We start from the raw sequence: 20,301 nt of genomic DNA, 5'->3' as shown, positions 1-20,301 counted from the left end.
ACCGCTGGCCCAAGGCTTGTGCTTGGCACCTCTACAGTCAGCATAGTTCTACTGTTACCAATCTCTCACTGTCTGTGTGTCAGAAAACATCATGTCTATTGTAAAATCTAGAGGCAATTTTTTTAAGGCCAAAAGAAAACAGTGCACACTTACAATTTGCTTAGTAAGACACAGAAGTCCAACTATTGGTCAGTAAAATTAACTGAGGCTAAATTCACTCAACTTTTTAGATATTTATTAATAACCTGCATTGTTGAGAATGTGTCAATGGACATTATCAAAGCACTGATGTTTAAAGAAAAGACTCCTAAGGAAATATGAACATACATGTCCTATATTAAGAGTCTTAGCCCTATTTTTATTACAATCAAAAAGTACAGAATAGTGAATGTTCATATATTTTCAATGTCTGCCCCAAAGGAGTTTGCTTGATTCTCACTTTCAAGTTATTTCCATGGGAAAAGTCCTTTAAGTGTTTCGGAGCTCTTCTGTAAAGTAATCCCAAGTAGAAAATCAATCCCATGCACAAAATTCTGTAAAGCTTCAGCTGAAACTACTGTAGTTGGGTGCTCTCAAACAGTTAATATGCCAAACAGGCTTCTCTTCCTCTATTACTCAGGTCATACTTAACTTCATTCAACAGTATCACCCAGAAGTTAGTGAAGACTGGAGTTTTTTGTGCTTTCACCACCTTAAAATAGTGACGTTTCTGGAAAACGGTCAAGGAGGATCCATAAACATGGAGCTTCCATCTGGTCTTGCAGAAGTGCTTTGCCAGTTGTGTGGCTTGTCCTTGTTTCCTTTGCATCCTGTCTCACACAAGAATTGTTGTCCCACACCCTAGATATTTATTTTTGCCTCAGAGTGGCAGGGAAGGGAAGGGAAGAAGCAGGAGAATCTCAAGACCCATGAATTCCCTATTGCAAGGCTGTGAAAGGAAGAAGAACTTCTATGAGGAGAGCAGGATGCCAGACAATGCGGCAGACTTATCGTCCTAATACTATTCCAGAGTAAGAGATACTGTCTCAGTCTTTGATTGATATGAAGCCAATCTGTGTTCCAAAGTTAGTGCCATCACGAAAGTGAGAGTAAAATTTATCAGGGTGGCAGGCAGTACAGAAAGTGATATTTTGGTTCTGGTCTGTGACAGAATCATCTTGGATGTTCTCAGGAAGAACCCCACCTCTCTCAAGAAGAATCCTTAAAAAAAGAAAGAGAAACAGAAAATAATATTTTTTTGTACATCCTCACATTCTGTAAGGCACTGTCTTTAAGGCAGGACCTCAAGTACCAGCTGAACAAACTGTGCCAATATTGTGATTGGGACTTTCATTTGCTTTTCTTTTTTCTTTCTTCCAGAATTAGACTAAATTAATCGCTTTCCTGCAACCAGTAAAGCCACATTAAAATTGAACTTTTGTCTATAATCCATAAGCCATCAGTATAACAATAAAATAATAGTTGAAACAGCAAAATTGAGCAGATACCATTCATTCAAAAGTATAATTTGTTGATCTGCAAAGTACTAGAGAGTACTTTAAGATGGTGAGGACCCTCACCATATTAGTGGTGAATAACAGAATATCAAAGTAACTGTTGATAACTAATGTGAAATTAGTCTTTTATTCACTCAGGAGGCTTACCGTGTTGCTCTTCTAATATCAATATAAGGATTTGCAGAATCAAATAGTCTCACACACTGTGGATCAATTCTGTGAAATTCTTTCGCTGATTCACGAGGAAGTTTATAGCAGCAAGGTCCTACAGATGGGCCCAGCACCACAAGGATATCTTTAACATTACAGCCATATTCAGATACCATAGCATTTACTGTGGCCACAGACACTCCTAACAATGTGCCTTTCCATCCTGTGAGAAATGAGAGGTTGAAAAAAAATTTGCATAAATTGTCTCTTTAATTTTCTAGTATATTCTAGAAATATATGCTATTATTAAAGATATAAATTAGAAAATAAATTTACACCTAAAATTAAAAAAATATATCTAATAATAAATTATCTTTTTTAAAAAAAAACAAAACATACACATTAACAGCTACCAGTTTGCTGACATAATTTGGTGGAGATGGAAACTAAAGAGAAGCATTTAGTCTAGAATTCCAGAATTCTTTTTTCTCAGTGTCCTGGTTTGGGCAATTAGAGCATACCTTACAGCTCCTTTGTGCTTGAAACATTTTAATGGGAATATGACAACAGAAATACATCAGAAATGTATTTTTATAGTATGGTGAAAGTGGTTTAATGTTATTTTAGGGAAAAAAAAAGGCTCAAGATAGTGACATTTTTTGGAATAGACAGAAGCCAAGTTTGCACTTGGGCATTGTTTGGAATAGGTAGAAGAAAGTCCAGCTTTGAGTTCTTGTATCTCAATGTGAGTCCAGGGAAATCTTTGCATTGCACAGGGAGTGCAATTCCTACCAGAATGGGCAGCACCACAGACTTTTCTGACAGGATCAGCAAATAGCACGGGTATGCAATCAGCACCAGGAGCTGCTAGCGTAACACCTTTCTGATTTGTAACTATGCCATCATAGCTGTCAGGCTCTGTCTTTCCCATAATACACACTGCATTAGCGTGATCAACCTGTCAAAACAAAACCAGAACATGGACAGTGATATGGCAGCAAAACAACCCAGTTCTGTCTAGTACAAGGTTTTTTCTTTGGCAAGAAACACTCTTCTGCACCAAGTGATTATGCATGGAAATCAGGCACTCACTCCCTTGTTCAAATACCATGCAGATGTACCAGTAGAAAGCCACTACAGAAGTGATGGTGTATTTTTCTTTTGGGAGGAACTGCTCTGATCACTTATCTGATTGTTCTGCTCTGTGGTAAGTTAAATGTTTGAACAGACTTGGAAGAATCAGCGTTGCTTCTCCATATTGTGCCAAATGGCTGATAGTTTAAATGGCTATTCCCTCAGATAAGTTGCCAGCTGCTTCTCACGAGTTCTTGCTGACAAAGGTAAGAATAATGCCTACAGTTTTAGCCAGTGACACACAAAGGAAGATATGACTCATTTACTTAAATCCATTGTTTTATAAGATACCTTGACTCTGTGAAAGGCCTTTGGGTTAAATCCTGCAGCATTAGCTAGCCGACGGAGATTTTCTTTAACAACAATGTTTGGGTCCCTCCGCTTGGAACTGCTGAAGAGATTGCAGGAGCTTAGGGTTGGTATATATGAGATCCCACCTGTCCTTGTGGTGAACCCATGTAAGAAGGTATCATCTGGTAAGGCAAAAAAAGACAACAAATAATTGCTTTCAACACAAGACCAGGCCAGCTATTACATAGTTTTATACTGAAGAGACTTGGAATCAGCCAATCAAGTTGAGTATTGCTTTACCTTGTATTTAGCTGTGGCATTTAAATTTAAGGATTCTACTTTTCTTCTTGCTCATAATCATGCCATGGCAGGGACACTGAGACATCAGGTATGCCAGGGGCCAGAAGAAACTCTTTCCCTGCCTTTCCAGATGATGATGGTAACTCTCCAAATGTGTAATTCACACACAGAGGGGAGGAGATTTTTCTGTCCACGGTAATGTCCTCACTAAACCCAGGACTGTCTTTCCTCTGATCATGCCCCTGGCCTGGAATAGACTTGCCAGTCTTTTGCTGTATTTCTACTGACACTTCTCCCTCTTATAGTCGTGATACACTATTACAACATGATATAGAGTTATTTGTTGCCTGAAGACATTTCCAAATTTTACCCATTTTGCAATTCCCTTGAAGAAGTATGCTTGGTAACAGTCTCTGTAAAACTACTAGCTGGAACTCTCTTTACCTGGAATCAGGGAGGATCTGAGGATGGTGAGCTCCCCTTTCAGGCTTGGCAGGCTTTCCAAGTGCATCTGAATCTCACTTTGGATGAGCGCCATGTCCTGTGAAGGAAGTGTTTGCCCTTCACCCTGAGATTCAGATATCTGTAGATTTTCAGAGCCAGATACCACCTGTAAATCCTCATATTCAAACTGGTAGACTGCTGTAAAGAGATGGTCTATATATGCTTTCATTAAGTCTTTTCTTAAGGTAGGGAGAATAACTTTAATGATGCTTAGGTCTTTTTCATCCAGTCTCTGTTTGATGGTGTACAAAGCAGCAGCTGTAGTCAGAGCACGTACCACCTCCAATCTTCTCTTCAGACTCTGAAAACCTCCCAGAGCTGGAAGCAAGAACTCTTCTTCACCTTTCCTTTCGCTCCCCTGCCTCTGGCAACATATGACATAAACAAATGGAGCATGGATGGAAGAGCATTTCTCAATAGTTTCCAGTGTGTTGCATAGTAATCCTTGGATGTTGTTCTGCAAGTTGGCTGGGATGCTGAACAGATCTATTAGTACTGCTTCCACCATATTCCAGGATATTTAATTTCTACAACCGTCAAGTAGTAACAAACCATGAAAAACAAACAAAAAGGCATGAAAGAACTGTTAGTCCGAACACAGAATAATGGTATTAAGGCAATGAATTCAGTGATACTGGGTAGAGAAGGCACATAGCAGGTAATTACTAACTCAATTTCCTAGCTGCATCCAAAGAAATTGCAGCAAAAGAAAACTAGCAGAAATAGGAATTATTATGTATTTATTTAAGCATTTAGGTATTTCCTTACCACCCCACCTACCTCAGGTTTTTCCCAGGGATGATGAAAGGTTGGTACATAAGATTAGATTTATTGAATCAATTAACCCACATTAGCCTAATGGATCTTCTTGATATCTGGTTGATGGGCCCTCCTCCAGCTTCCAGAGGGCAAGCAAATACAGAGGTTCCTTAGCTTGCTGGGACTGGAGTAGTTTCTGTAACAATTTTTTTTGAGCTGTTTAACACATTGCTGAGGTGGAGCTCGTGTCTGCTACCCCTCCTGGCAGCAGAGTGCTGGGCTGTGAGCACAATGACATTTTTTCCCACAAGACCTTTTGTACTTCTCTCTTTTGTGTTACCAAAAGTATTGACTTGCTAATTTCTAACTTCTGTTTCAAGGGGCACGTGATTGGTATAGTTCTTCTTTTCAGCACGCACAGGAACTCTGCACAGGTTACCGAAACTTCAGCTAGTAACACAAGAAGCACTCAGAACTAAATTAAAATAATTAAATACTGTGCACAACTTCCTGCTTCAGTTTTATAACACTGCTAGCTGCACTCTTTGCTCTGAAATCAAGACGTATTAAGCTTATCCCAAATCATCCTATCGTTCCTGTTTTCTCTTGTGGCCCATGGTGTAATTCCAGGTTTGGTGGTTTGTTTTTCCCCCTTTCTGAACATTGTTGATCCAAGCCCAGCTAGGCCTACCTGTGGAAACTTGTCCATCCACTTCTTCTCTCTGTTGCTATGAGAGCCTATTTTTCATATCCTCCCAGAGGTGTCTTACTTTCTCTCTCTGATAATCTTTCAGTTTCAAGGGCAAGCCTCCCGAGGTCTGGAACAAAAGGCTAAAACCCTCTGCTTTGGGAACCTCAAAGACATCTATTTAGACTTCATGACTAAGCACTATGCTTGATTTAGGAGAAATATACATGGCTTTGCCATCAGTTCCAAGACCCCATAATAATTTAGAATATTCTTTAACACTGTAATTTTTTTTACAGCAACAAATTGTGCATGAATATTAATTTATTTGTAGGAAAATTAATATCTTTCCAGAAACAAAGAAATTGAGAAGTCTTATGAGTCTTTGAAATCAAGAAATAGTGGGTACAGGAGTAACCATTAGGAGTACAAGGAAAAATGGGCACAAACTGAAAGAGGGGAAATTTAAGCTAGATATTAGGAAGCAATTCTTTATTGTGAGGGTGGTGAGATACCAGAACAGGTTGCCCAGGGAGGTTGTGGATGCCCTAACTCTGGCAGTGTTCAAGGCCAAGTTGGATGGGGCTTTGAGCAACCTGGTCTAGCAGGAGGTGTCTCAGCCTAAGGCAAGGGGATTGGGACCAGGTGATCTTTAAGGTCCCTTCCAACCCTTAACATTCTATGATTCTATGATCAATGCTCTGCTACCAGAGCTAACTGCATCAGATAATGCCCGGCACTATTTTCCTGTCCCAAGTCCTTGTTCTCCTGTAACTACATGCATGCTCTGGCTTTACAACACTTCATTATTCTGCAAAAATACTACTTCTGTGTGTACTTGAGGCCTACTATTATGGCAGACTTGGGGTATTCCTTGGCATTTTATGCTTTAGAATGGATTCCCAGATTTTCTACACTCAAATAAAAGGTCAAAGACCTTTCTGTTTTTAACGGACAGTTTATTCAAAGAAGGTTTTACAGAAAACATTCTGTATTTTCTTCATTGTTCTTTTCCCCAGACTGGAAGAAAAATAATCCTGACTGAAAATGATGTTTTCCTTTCAGCGAATTGAACACTTACAAAGATTAACTAGTGACTATCAAAACAGGTAGACTGAAAGAATCAAAATGTGACAGCAGATAAAAGAATCTGCCAGGGAATTTATGACTCTTGATTTTGCTCAGAGTATTATTTACACACAGCTGATAATGGATTTTAGAAAAAACAGCTTGCTAAGAAAACAGTGCCAAAACAGGCTCCTGTCTAAGACCATGACTTGGGAAATCAGAGTATTTCCTTTCCTACCCTGACGCTCTCTGTGGGAGGCCTGTCAGAGTATGACACGATCACAATCTAGAGATAGCTAATAGTTTTATATAGGAAAGACAGTACAATAGGGAGCTGTACATGAAAAACAGATTATTGCTCCACTTCAGATATGTCAACAGTGGAAGGTAAGTAGAGTTCATTGCTGTTCTCGTACTTGCCCAGAAAAATACCAGCAAAGAAAGGGTGGAAGGAAAGTGTTTGCTGAGGGAGAGGTAATTGCCTACATTGTTAAGTTGTGTGTGTACTGCAAAAAGTCCAGAGGGGCAATTATTGGGATGTACACATAGGAAAAATGGGGCTGACTCACCCTTCCAGTTTTGCATCACAGAGTCCTAGTAAGGTCAGTGGTGTCAGAAATAAACTCGCTTACAATTATAGCAAAACTGACTCCTTTCTAAGCCCCCCCCCCAAAAAAAACCCCTTCTCAAAATACAGGTTTGCCAAGTACAGCAATGTTTTAGCTCATGGGAAATGCATTCTCAGTTATCCAGGTTTGAAGTAACATGCTCTACAGTCCCATTGTTCCGTGGAAAGCCTCTCTGCACTTAGCCACATTAAAAAACCTATTTATTAATGAGTCGATCATACTGGTACCCAATTCAAGACAAATAATTCCACAAACTTGAAGCCAAGGCCACCCATTAGCTATTTTGATCACTCCTTGAAACTGTCAGTGCAAGCGTTTTGAGGGTAAAGAGATTCTCTTGCACAGATATCAAGAAAAAGAAAATCAAAGAAAATTATCAATAATGAGAAGAGAGGTAAAGAGGGTAACAAGAGTGAAAAGTAGAAGGGTAAAGTGAATGCAGAAAAACAACAACAAAGGAAGTAAAACCAAGCTGCAGAGAAAAGAGTCCAGGGTAGAAAAAAGATGCAAAAAAAAAACAATTTAAAAAAAAAAAACAGCAGTCCAATTATAGAAGTTCCCTGTTGGTCAAGACAAGATTGCTGACAATTTCCTGCACTTTGAATCCTGCTGGTCACCTGTACAGAAACTCAGAGAAATGACATCATTTTTGGAAAATTAAAAAGGCAAGAGATATTTAACATCTGAAAGAGGGAGATGCCCTGAGAAAGCAAACAGGTCATTAAAGTTGCTCAAATGAACAGGGATAAGAGCACAAAACCAAAAACAAAACCTCAAACAAATAAACAACAAACCCCACAAACAAACAAACAAAAAACCAAAACCAGGGAAAAAAATAGATTTAAACCTCTTAAATTGGATTACAATAAAACAAATTCCCTCTCCTAATTAGGTGTATTTAGGCAAGGTTGAAGAAACAGAGATAACCACATACAATGAAAATATTAAAGTACATGCAGTTTTCATAAACAAACTCAAATTTTAAAACACAGGAATTTACTTACACAGGTAGACAATCCTTTTAAACTCTTGGAAGATACCAACTGATATAATACACACACATTTCCAGCTTTATATATCTCACTTCTTTCAGTCTTGGAACTGATTTGTACAAGATGGAAATTCCTATTCTATGCAAGATAGCACTGAGAACCTGTATTTCTTCTTTTTGATGGGACCCTGCTTTGTTGCTGAGTCCACCGGAAAGAACGAACTGTACCATAAGGCACCAACATGATTAACAAGTGTCTGGGTAGCGCTGAACCCGGAAGCAGCGTTAACCCTGGCATGCAACTCCCTGCTGCAATCACACCTTCTAATACACCAGCTTTGCACAACCTCAAACCCACTCAGAAACGTATGGTGGAGCAAAACAGAACAAGAACACAAAGAAGTTCAAGGAAAACTTGTGCAGACTGAAGGAGTTTCCTTTTCTGAGCTGTAGCTGCATGTTCCGGTGAATAATTTGGCAGTCAGTCAAGGAAAAGTATATTCCGGATGAGAGAGAGGTTATGAGAGGTTAGCCTTAGGGGCCACAGGCCCCAAATGACGATGGCAATTTCTTGTTGCAGCAGTCAGAAATTTCGCAGAATGTAGTGAGAAAGTCTTAATCCTTTGACAGGACAATGAGAAGGTTAAAAGGCAAGTGGGGAAATGAAGGATTTACATCAGGCTTTGTACAAAAATCAAATGGTAATAAATACGTTTTGTCAGCTGTGTTAAAATCATAGTCATGACAGTTAAGTATATGACAACTGAAGAAAAGGACAAGAAAAAAAAGGAAAGTAATTTATTCAGGAACAGATGAATTAATAAAATCTGATTTTCTATTAATTGCTGTCTCCTGTTCCTCCCTTCCCTGCACCTGCAGTAAACGCACATTACTGCCAGGTCCAAAACACACCTGGGGAGAGCCCTGGCATTTCCCCTCCTTCTTTTCTTTCCAACTTGTGCTGGGCAGAGGGATGAGAGCTGAATTCTCCTGGTTCTCTCTCCTGAAGAGAACTGATGGGGTTATCTTGTCCTTCTCCATCCAGACATCTCCCTTCATGAAGTTTGCAGAAGTCGGTCGTCTCTGAGGCGTTCCACCCCACTGTGGCTGAATTAGGTCATTAAAAATTAACGGGAGTACTAGGTGGAGAGAGACCAACGCAATCATTTTCTTTCCTTCAGTGAGACTAAGGAAGAAACTAATTACTGGGGTAATTTTTGGTGTAGAATGCTGAGAAGAAAAAGGTCAGAAAATATCCAGGGGTACAAAACAATATTAAAAAGTGACAAATTGACAACTCTGGCTCAAGTATTATATTCAGCTTATGCCGTTGCAAAAAAAAAAGGATTAAATAAACAGATCATATGAAGAGATAAGCAGTTAAATTATCAAATAGTTGTTATAAAAATACATATTTTTACATTTATATATTTAAGTTGTTTAATATATATATAGTGTAAGTTCTTTAATAAATATTTATATATTTAAGTTATGTTATAAACATAAAATATATGTTATAAATATAAAACTTATAAAATAAATTCTAAAATTTAATTATAAAAGTAGTGCAATTTAGGGTTAAAATCCCTCAACTTGGAGTTCAAAAGCATACGAGTGTGCACAAGGCAAGTCCGTGCCTACAGCACAGGACACGGCATAGAGCAGGAAAAACTAGGCCACGTTTCCTCTCCCTCGTAACCCAGTGGTGCTCAGCAAAACCTGTTTTCTCTGCATAACAAACTATGGCAGCAAATGCAGTTTAATACTATGAATTAGGTAACCCGGGGAACTAAGAAGCGAAAGGAAGCTGAGTAGAATGCCCTCGGCCACGAGGTGGTAAAACCGCTATCGGTGAAGCAGCCACCCATCTCTGAACGCGACCGGTTGTTCCCGCCGATTTTTCTCGGGCTCCTGCCGGGATCAGCACCTTTCCCAGCCCCTGTGCCCTGACCGCGGTTCTCCGACGTCCCCTGGGCCCCTCCCGCCGCGCCGCCGGGCGGCCCTTGGCCGGCGATCCCCGGGCGGGGGAGGCGCGGCCATGGCTGCGCCCTGAGGAGCGGCGGTCCTGTCGGTACAGCAGGTGCAGTAAGGCCTCCGACTGCATTCACGAGCCGAGGATCTGTGCTGCAGATGAACACTGCAGTGGTTTATTTTATAAAATTCTGCAAGCAAGCGTTCTAATTCTCAGTGATTAGCTTTGAAAGTCTACCCGTTAGTAACCTGTTCTTACTAAGTAAAAATCAGCCAAATGAAATAAAATATTGATCTGCGATTCCACGAGAAATCCCTTAGTATTGTTTCATCAACAGGAATTAAATTAAAATGAAGATAAAACAGTTCACTTTTTTTTTTTTCTCCCCCCTCTAGTTCTTCACTTTCACCTAAAATGGCCAAGCAAAATTCTCCATCTCTGGTTGAAGTTGTAAAAGAAGTTGCAGAGCGGCAGCATTCACAGGCGTCAGAGATAGAAAAAAGCAAAACAGTTCTTTTCCAATTGCAGGTAATAAACCTTGTTCAGAGTAGTTTAACAATTTTTTTCTTTAGGTGAAAGAAGTTAGGTGAAGAAGTGTTCCTATGAAAAAGAGAAGCTGATAGTAACATTTTTTTCTGGGCAAGTGCAACTGTAAGGCAGATACTCAGATACATTTAGGCTTAGTCAAAACTGTGGATGTGTACTGTTCTTTGTAAGGCCACAACAGAGCTAAGACTTCATTAGAGCAGGTGAAACTTTTGATTTTTACTTGGAAAAAAACAAAAAATCCCCAACAAATACTGAACTGAACACACAAAGCAAATCCACAACAACTAAATGCAAAGTTAGGTCTTTTAAAAGTATTTTTTATAGTGATTTCCTAAGAAAATTGGTAGGGGAGAGGGGGAGGGCGGGCAAGGAAGGATTTTAAAACCATTTTGGTTTTTTTTTCTCTTTGGCAGATTTTCACCAGACTATATAATCTTTTTGACACAAAATGCCTTTTTTTTTTTTAATGTGTGTTTGAAGTGGATATCCTAAGTAGTCATTAAATACTGCCTTTATTCAGTACTGTTAAGTAGAACACTGGATACATGTAGTTTTTGTGAAGACTGTGCGATCATTTATTTCCTAATCTCTCAGATAATTTATTAGCTTTCAATTATTATTTAACCTTTGACATCAAATTTCTTTTGAGTGACTTACTTTTAATTCTGAAAAAAGACACGATACCATTTGACATTTTTCAGTATGGGAGAATGCAAATGGAAATAGTAGAGTTCCAATTATAACATCTGTGAATAGCTCTACAGCTGAAATAATTGATGTTTGAAATTTTGCACAAAGATAAGTTCTCTGAAGTAACAGTGAAAACTTGTGTTTCTTAGCAAGGTCAATGGACTGGCTACATTTGCAAGAAGTTTTCTTCCCATAATATAGTATGATGACACCGCAACAAAAATTAGTGTCACCAAACAATTTAAACAAAGGCATCTGTTTTCAAAAAACCCCACAGAACTTTAGAGCCCTGGGTAATCGAGTTAGTTCATTTATTGTTTCCTCTTCTATACCTATTTCTTTTTCTTTCAAAAAAGACCAAACCCTAGGAAATTTCATACAAACATTAATGTTAGAACAGCAAAGTTAAATAATTAGGAACTTTTAATCAAAATGTAGAACTACTTTTTCATCTTTACATCAATTCCCATGTGTACATGTCACAGAAGACATGGAAAACAATAATTTCCTTTCCAAAATTTAATATCTTTGCCACTAAGATCTTTTGCTTTCCTATCCTCAGTAAAAGGTGGCTGGCAGTGATAAAATCCTGTAAAACTGTAGCCTAGGATTTCTAAATTAAAAGTCATGCAGGAACTTTTGTTCTTAACAGTTAATAATGTCTTAATCTGTTCTAGACATTGAGTAAGAGATTTCATACCACTCGTAATGCTTCCGTTAGGGAAAAGATAATAGGTGACATAAATCACAATGCTAATTATCTCACAGTGCACTACTGTTGGCAGGAACTTTGGGTGGCATTCATCATAGCTAACTTGCATGGCCTACAAATCAGATGCTAAGCCTGTATTAGTCATCTAGGCTCCCTTGCTAGTCATCTAAAAGAGAGAAACATTTCTGAGGCAGCACTTCAGCCCTTCCATCTTAGATTTATGTGTAGATGTGGTGGTCAGGGAGGCGGTTTAGTGGTGGACTCGTGCTGGGTTAAGGGTTGGACTTGATGATCTTAGAAGTCTTTCAAACCTTAATGATACTGTGATTTCTTGCGATAGGTGGAAGTACTACTTCTGCTTTTGTTCACTTCTCATCAGTGAGATGAAGAGGCCTTTTTAGGGCTAGATACATATTTCTTGGGGGGTTGAAAATAATGGGGGTTAATCCAACTCTCAATACTACTGTGATGAAGGCAGGATTAAAAACCTCAGTAGAACAGGCTAGTTAAGCTCCATCACCTAGAACACCACTGTGTTTGTGGTTTTGTAAGTGATTTTTGGCATCTTTAGTTATTTTTAGTCCAATTAGAACTTCGCCAGATTTCAGCTCTAAACAAACACTAGGATTGGGTTTGATCTACCACATCCTATGTATCTTGCAAATATGAGGAATTTAAAGTAAGTTCAAGAATACCTTATTTCATATTTTGGACTCAATCTAAGGGGATAAAACTAAGTATTCTTCCACTGTGCCTCTAAGGTGATGATTTTAAGAAATGGAACTAATTATCTTCCATGCAAACCACATTATGCAAGTTAAAAAGAAGATTCTGTTGAATAAATATAAATTAATTACAGTGTAAATATAAATTAATTACAGTGTTTAACTAGACACTTCATATCCTCCCAAAGAAATATTCTTAAGATACCACTGAAATGTTTTACAGGCAAAGTTTCAGGAACTAGAAAAAGAAATGAATTCTATTCTGTTAGAAACAAAGACAACAGAAAAGGAAATACATCTGCAAGATGATGCCATAGAAGTGACAAAATATCACTGTGAAAATCTGGAGGCCCAAGTCAGAGCCCAGTACTGTGAAAATTTAAAGCTGAGGTGTGATGCAGAAACAGTGCAAGAAGAGTTTGAGATGATACTTGCAAGAAATAATGAATATCGGGAAAAAATAAAGAATCATAAACATCGCTTTTGGGAGATGGATAATAAAATGCCAGTTATGATTGAGCTTGCTAAAAAGAAGGCTATTGTTGAAGAATTAAAGACAAAGAAAGAGGAGTTAATGCGTGATCTCCAGAATCCAGAAGGATCTGTTATAAAACAAGTGCAGGTATTATATTTCCTTTTAATTTTTTTTCCTTTTATGTGAAATAATTTTGACATAGTTTTTATAATATGGTTATTTTGTCTAATATGTTTATGGTTCATGGGAGATTGACTACATGAGAATATAGATAATTTATAATGCTACATTAATTAAAGAAATTTTTACTTTGGTATGCAATGAAAAAAATCAGCCATTGTTATCTCTATATTTTTGTAAAAGACAGGTTCATTATGTGTGATTGAATGAACTCAGATATGAAAAAAATTACTGAGCTTTTTATCATTGGATATACTTCTGTGGACACTTTTCAGAATTCTGTGAAAGCTTGCCATATTGTTACATTTTTCATTTAAGAACACACTATTCTTTAAACTTTCCTGTCAACAAACTACAGTTGAGCTGTTTGCCAAAAGGAGCAGATGTCATGAGATGGTGATAGAAAGAAGAAGGCAAAAAAATACTTGTTTTATTATTTTAGTCTAACACTGTTGTTTTTACTTGACCCTAATTGCAATACTTATTAAGCACTACCACATATGAATTTTTCACCACAAAATTTTGCCAGTATATGAACAAACACGAGTATGAAGTTGGAATGGGATCACAGATTTCAACTCTGATGTAACTTGCATTATTGAAAATCTGGTGTTACTCTATTTATGTAAATGGATGAAAATCTGTTTGTACAACAGACCTTTAAATACTGATAAATAAAGACTTATTATCACTGTATTTCCCTATGAGAAGGAAAAATATATCTCAAATATTGCATTAAATATTTTTTGCTTTTACAATAAACTACACTTTAAACAAAATAAAGACTGCCAAAATGAGTTCAAAGTCCTATATTGTTGTAGTTTTCGTATTTCAGATCAGGAATATATACTCCTACATGTCTAAACCTATGTTATAAAATATTTAATTATTAATTTTAATTAGTCTTCTTAAATTATTATTAATTTAATTATTATTAATAGGTTTATTGTGAAATTGTTTATTATAGTTCTTTTTCTAATCTCTATTAACGGAGTGAGACTGTTCAAATGTGACATTTTTAATAAGTTTAACAGATGTACTGTGCCACATTTCAAGGAGTGGATTTCTGTATCTTGACTTACATCTGCAGGAAGAAATTACACTTTTAAAAAGTGAAATCACAACATTGAAAGATTTCATCAATCAAAAAACAGATCTGCTGGAAGTAGAGAAAAAAAAGCATGCTAAGCTTAGAAAGGAAATTGAGGTGAGTCATTTAAATAAAATTTAATTACAGTTCTCCTGACAGAATGTAGATAGTGAAAATGAAGTTTGAAGTACTTTATATATCATTGCTGGCCATACATTGTTCAAGTATATACAGTAACTATGCTATCTTAAACTCTGGGTACTGACACCCTTTCTAAAATTCAGAGCTTTATTGCTGTCTTGAGAAAAATCGAAGTTAAGAACATTTTTTCTGAAGTCTTTTAAGACGGAATTCAGCTGTGACATTTTAGAATGCTGTCCTGAAAAGAAAGAGGTCACTGAATGGTAATAAAGCAAAATGCATCTTTTAAAATTTCTGTAATGCTTCTGAAATACTTTAAATTTCACTGCTGATTTGATTATTCATGACTTGTCTCATGGTTCCTGATGTCTCATCAATGGGACAATCAACTGGATGAAGAAAATGGACTTCCCGTGAATCTCTCTAATTTGAACTGACATTAAATTAGGAATAACACAGAAGCTCCTAATTAACTGCCAAGATAAAATTCTGATAAATGGTTAAAACGTTCTCTTTTAAATAATTGAGCTATATTTTATATTTTGTTTCTTACTAAAATACTCTGTATGTCTAGATAGTTTTTAGTTTGGAGTTTCACGTAATTATTCTTGTTAGTTCAAATAAATGCCACAAAATTTAATTAGCAAAGCTTGGTACTATAAAGATGAACTGATCTAAGGTTAGCTCTATTGCCCATTGTAAAATGGGCGGAGGAAGAAAGAATAATTTTTCATGTGATAGGGAATGGCAGAGAGTTTTTAACCTGAAAAGCAAAACACAGCTGCTTTAGAAGAGGTCTGTGCTACTCAGCATCTGAGAAAATATTTTATTACCAAGTCAACATCCTCCTAAGAAAGTTCTCTAAACTCAAAGTGAAATTAGGCAGCCTAGAAATAATGTTCTGTTCTGTTACTGAAATTAATTTAAATAAATAGTGAAGGTTAACCTGTTCTTTGGTTGTTTGGATTATACAATCTTTTTGTCTCAGAAGGAAGCAGGTTCAAAAACTAAATCTTTCACGTATTATTTTCTACTAAGAACTCCCTTGAAAACAATCCAATTTTTAATATAAAAACTGACAATGGATAGGCAGAGACATTTATACCCAGCAGTCCTCAGCACAACTTGGGAAAGAACATTCAAGTCAAGCACGGGAATAAAGTGAGATACTAGTCACATGGATGAGGTTCCATTGGGCTGCAGTGGCGGAATTCAGCTATAGACTGCTGACAGCTAAATGTGGTTGGTTGAATGCAAGTGACTACACATGAGTTAGGAAAGTTTCCATTATAGCCACTGGAGCTGTGGTTAGTGCAGTTGATGTATTCTAGAGATCAATTCAGTCCATAAACCTACGTGTTTACAGTAGGATGAGTTGCACGGTCTGGTCTTTCTAGAGTTTATACTTTACACTGGGTAGAGCAAACAGACCTGGTGAAAGATGTCCCTGGCCATAGCCAGCGGTTCAGCAAGATGATCTGTGAAGGTCCCTTCCACCCCAAACTATTCTGTGATTCCATGATTAATAAATTTACAAAGAATATACGAGCTTCCAGGTTTCTGACCTTTCAGATAGAAGCAGGTCATTGCATCTGATCGATGAGTTTGCTGTTGCTTTAGGATTTTTGGAGCCTTTATTCAGCAATCATTTTAAGCACTCATCCAAATCTGCCCCTATACAGCCTTATACTTAAATACCTATAGAATTCCTGTTGAAGCCTTGTTAATGGCTAAGCTGGTACTCAAACAGGATGGATTGACTCTCATAGCTCTGGTGCTCCCACTTTGCTTCAGATTATTTCTGGTTTCCCACAAAGATTTCCCCAGCTAAGCACATGGTGCAGGAATGTAATTCAGAATGCCTTTCTAAAGCAGCTGAATTTTGGAAATTTAAAAATTTTTGATAAAATATCTTTCTGCAAGAAAATTCGTGCCTAAGTGTCCTTTTCTTTTTTTTTTCCAAGTAAAGTCAGTGATCTGACATTGCTAATTAATGAACTCTACAACTAATTCATACCTGGGATGCTTCTTATCAGGCAGGGTACTGATAGACTCTTAAGGCAGCTTGTGTACCTTTTCTCACTCCCTTTCCTGAGCACCATCCCCACCATCTATCTCTTGAAGAGCAGAGCCTGTTCCCAGTCTTGGACAAGGATGTCAGCAATAAATCAGGGTGGTTACCTGTGTAGGGACAAGACTTCAGTCATAAGGACTAATTCAAGATGTCCACAAATAACAGAAAATTTGATGCTATGTAAAAATAATAAGAAAAAGAAAGCTCAAAAGACTGTCTCTGCCCATACTGCCCTCTTTCCCCTATGTCAGTGTGCAACTATATTATTCTTGCAGATACTTGCCTATCCTGTCCTTAAATGACCCCAGTGGTGGAATATCATGAGTGCCCAGACAATTTTTTCTAATGGTTGACATACATGTTCACAAGGTCCTTGTGAACATATATGTCCCCTCTGTCCAGTAAGCATGTTAGTGCCCCCTCCCTCAGCAGATGTGCCAGACAGTTCCCAATAATGATGCTGGGGACACATTTCTAAAACAAGCAGATAATTATTGATCATAGATGTTTCAGTGTCATACAGCATAGACCTGGTGACGTTCAGATCCCCCAAGCACTCATTCAGATGAGTGAATCTGACAGCATCCCTCGAAAAGTTGTGAACGATTACAGCGAAGAGTAAGGCAACATGAAGGAAAACAGCCCATCAGCAGTAAAAGGTGGCAGTGTAATTTATAAAACATCAGTGAGGAAGTTACTTAGCTATATGTAAAATTTAGGCATCAAGACTCACAGGAAGTCACTGGCAGTGCTGTAATTCTGATGTAGCTGCACACCATCGTGTGTATGTTAGGTACAGTGTAATAACATTTCAATAAGCAGACACAAGAGTAATTATACATGACCACTCATATGCCATTCAAACTACGGTAAGCAAGCCCAAATTTTCATTAAGGGAATACCCGTTATTTCCATTTTTATTATAGTCAATGCTTTTACACTTCAGAATGCAAATCTTCAGAGGGTTTTCTGCAGCAGCCATTGTTCTCCATGTAAGGCAGCAATGAGGGCAAAATTGATACACTACAGCATTGTCACAATATTGCCTGCCTATGAGAAACGTACCATTTTAAATGCAATGCAACTACAAAGCTCCTACTACAGCCATCTATGTTACCTCATTTGTATACTCATTTATACCCAAACACATTTGTCAAAGAATGATTTTTTTTCCTTTCTCGCCTCTCATTCTGGAGCCTGAAATTTTCCATGTATGAAGTGTTGCTACTATGTGAGATGCTGACTCTTTGGGTGGGATTTACTATATTAAATTTTAGACATCTACAGAACAGATACCCATACTGGACTCCTCATTTAAGGTCTTAGTGAGACAGAGTTTTTCTTTCCTTATTGGGAAAGTGAGGCATGATTCATATTGTCCTAAAGCAGACTTAGATGAATGGCTTCCTAGATGTCTGCATCTCTTCAACAGCAGAAAGTAAATGTGTAATGACATGGTCAAATATCAGAATGTACCCTTGGACAGAGTTAAGGGAGCTGAACCCACCTCTGTAAATAGTTTTATTTGAATGAAATTGTGAAGTGAATTTTGTTCTTTTTTTTTTAGGTACAGAATAAAAGATATGATGCTATTTTAAAACGTTTGCATTGCCAACTGAACAAAGTCCATTCAAATAAAAGACAATGGCACTGGAACATTCAGCAGTTGGAGAAGAAGGCAACAGAACTAAGGAAGTGTCTTGGAGTAGTGGAGTTACAAAATACCATGTAACAAACATAACAAAGCTAGAATGTAGGTAATCTTTTCCAGGCAGGGAAGATTTTTTCCTGGAAATACTACAACTCTTAAATAGCATGGTAGCTGAGCCAGACCTCATTGATTTCTTTCTTTTTAAAGTTTTCTGCACTTTCATTTTCTGGACTAAACTAAAATTTTTTTTTGTTTGGTTGGGCTTTTTCAGTTTTGGGAGTTTTGTGTTGTTGGTTTTTGGTTTTGATTTTTGTTTTTGTTTGATTGTCACCAAAGGCCATCCAGGAAGAAAGTTATTGACACTTCTGGGTGTTTTCAAAATACGTGTCAATTTTATCTAAAAAGTTATTTATTCTAAGAGTCAACCAAACAAGACTTGAGAAGTTCCTTTTTATTTAATTTGGTCTTTGAAGATTGGGATCTACATTGTTTTCCCTACAGAGAAATGAATATTTGCGTTCCCGAGAGACCAAAGTTCTAGATCTTTTATCCACACTCCTTTTCATTGCAACTTACTAAGGAGCTCTGGAAGCTCTGATGGCCTGTATTTGCTGTGTGGGAAATTCATATAGGTGATGTAACAGGCTGTTTGCCCTGTGTCTGCCAGGATGTCCTAGCATGGGGACAAGGAGGACATAGGCTGTTCAGCTATAAAAGGCTTGGGAACAAGTACACTCAGAACTGGGCTTCAAATAATCTGACTTTAACTGGTCTAATATATGTTAGCAAAGAGGAAGGAGTAGGTTAAGAGGGTACTACATCTGGATAGCCTTTAAAATGGAACAACTCACCCTCAACAGATAGGAAGGTGTTATAGATGATTGATTATAGAGGAACTTATTATCTAGAGGATCTTAACTAACTAGTATCAGCCATCTAACACCTAAGTGTTTAATATTTAGTAAGATGACTCAACATAAATGACAACCTATTAAAAATTCTTGTTAAAATAGTAGTGAACAGTAGCCATTTTCCTTTGCCTTCTTTTTATTATGTGCTTGGCATTTGAAGAATTTACATTACTTCCTCTGCTCTTACACTTAAGGTAATAGTTCTGTTTGGACATAACTTGTAAAATTTATCTCTTTTATGAAAGTTGCTTTTTATTTAAGGTGTTATCTTGAATAATTTAGATTTAGACTTAAGCAATTTGACTATTTACTCTGAAAAATGTTAAACTGCCTATATATTGTTAGCTTAGGAAAGCAAAGCTTAAAATACAGTACTATTATTACATTCATATATTCATGTTTATTTACATTTCCCTTAATACGTTATTTCCCTTTAGTATAAAGTTATTTTAAGCAATATCCTGAGTCATGAAGGTGCTTTCTCAACATTGTTAGGCTCTGAAGATTTTTTGCCATGATCTTTTTCCTTTGCAATAGTATCATCCAGTCTGCTTTCATTAAAACAATAAAGTAGAAATGAAAAGCTCAGTATCCTATGCTATAGTAACAGTATGTCCTGAATATTGAGTCTTATCAAGTATGTAGCATTACTGTAACATTACAACTGTTCATCCCTACACAGACCAAAATAGCATGCACTTGATGCATGTGTATCTTCTAGAAAGGGATCCAAATTTGAAAAAAATCAGAGAATTTACTGTTATTGTTATTTTCAGGGATTAATTGCTCTTCTCTTGTTTTTCATGATTTCTAATTTCAACTTTTTCAGCCACCCAGTGAAATGAATGTACTTTATACAAAGTGGTTTCTCTCCATAAAAATACTTATGTACTGTCTTTTTGATGAGTTAAATAGTTCAAGTGTTTCAAAGTTATTGACTGTCAGATCTGACCAAGAGCTTTAGCTTAATGTATACCCCCAAAAGTGGTAAAACACCTTACATTTTCAGGGGATTAAGACTATAAGCCATTAAGTGTGCCTTTTACCACTAATATTATCTAATTTTCATATTTAGTTTCTAATTATTTAAGATCCAGAACAATTAATGCACCAAAATATGT

General features: G+C 37.2%; 2 protein-coding genes across 2 annotated transcripts; one reads left to right on the top strand and one right to left on the bottom strand.

Moving 5' to 3' along the window:
* Positions 1 to 251: 251 nt before the first annotated feature.
* Positions 252 to 8,208, bottom strand: LACC1 (laccase domain containing 1). The gene is made up of 6 exons (XM_027674321.1): positions 8,024 to 8,208; positions 3,816 to 4,408; positions 3,072 to 3,253; positions 2,439 to 2,604; positions 1,644 to 1,869; positions 252 to 1,200 (listed from the first exon to the last, which is right to left on the bottom strand). The coding sequence occupies exons 2-6, from the start codon at positions 4,381 to 4,383 to the stop codon at positions 1,026 to 1,028; spliced, it is 1,317 nt and encodes a 438-aa protein (XP_027530122.1). The 5' UTR covers positions 4,384 to 4,408; positions 8,024 to 8,208; the 3' UTR covers positions 252 to 1,025.
* A 1,802-nt stretch (positions 8,209 to 10,010) lies between these two features.
* Positions 10,011 to 18,547, top strand: CCDC122 (coiled-coil domain containing 122). Its single transcript, XM_027674322.1, has 5 exons — positions 10,011 to 10,090; positions 10,378 to 10,510; positions 12,882 to 13,280; positions 14,404 to 14,520; positions 18,186 to 18,547. The coding sequence occupies exons 2-5, from the start codon at positions 10,397 to 10,399 to the stop codon at positions 18,348 to 18,350; spliced, it is 795 nt and encodes a 264-aa protein (XP_027530123.1). The 5' UTR covers positions 10,011 to 10,090; positions 10,378 to 10,396; the 3' UTR covers positions 18,351 to 18,547.
* The last annotated feature ends 1,754 nt before the right edge of the window (positions 18,548 to 20,301 follow it).

Source organism: Neopelma chrysocephalum, unplaced genomic scaffold (genome assembly GCF_003984885.1).
Source record: "Neopelma chrysocephalum unplaced genomic scaffold, ASM398488v2 Primary Assembly neopelma1_25, whole genome shotgun sequence".
NCBI classification, from domain to species: domain Eukaryota; kingdom Metazoa; phylum Chordata; class Aves; order Passeriformes; family Pipridae; genus Neopelma; species Neopelma chrysocephalum.
The sequence above is the reverse complement of the archived record's forward strand: the minus strand, read 5'-3'. Positions and strand labels throughout refer to the sequence as shown.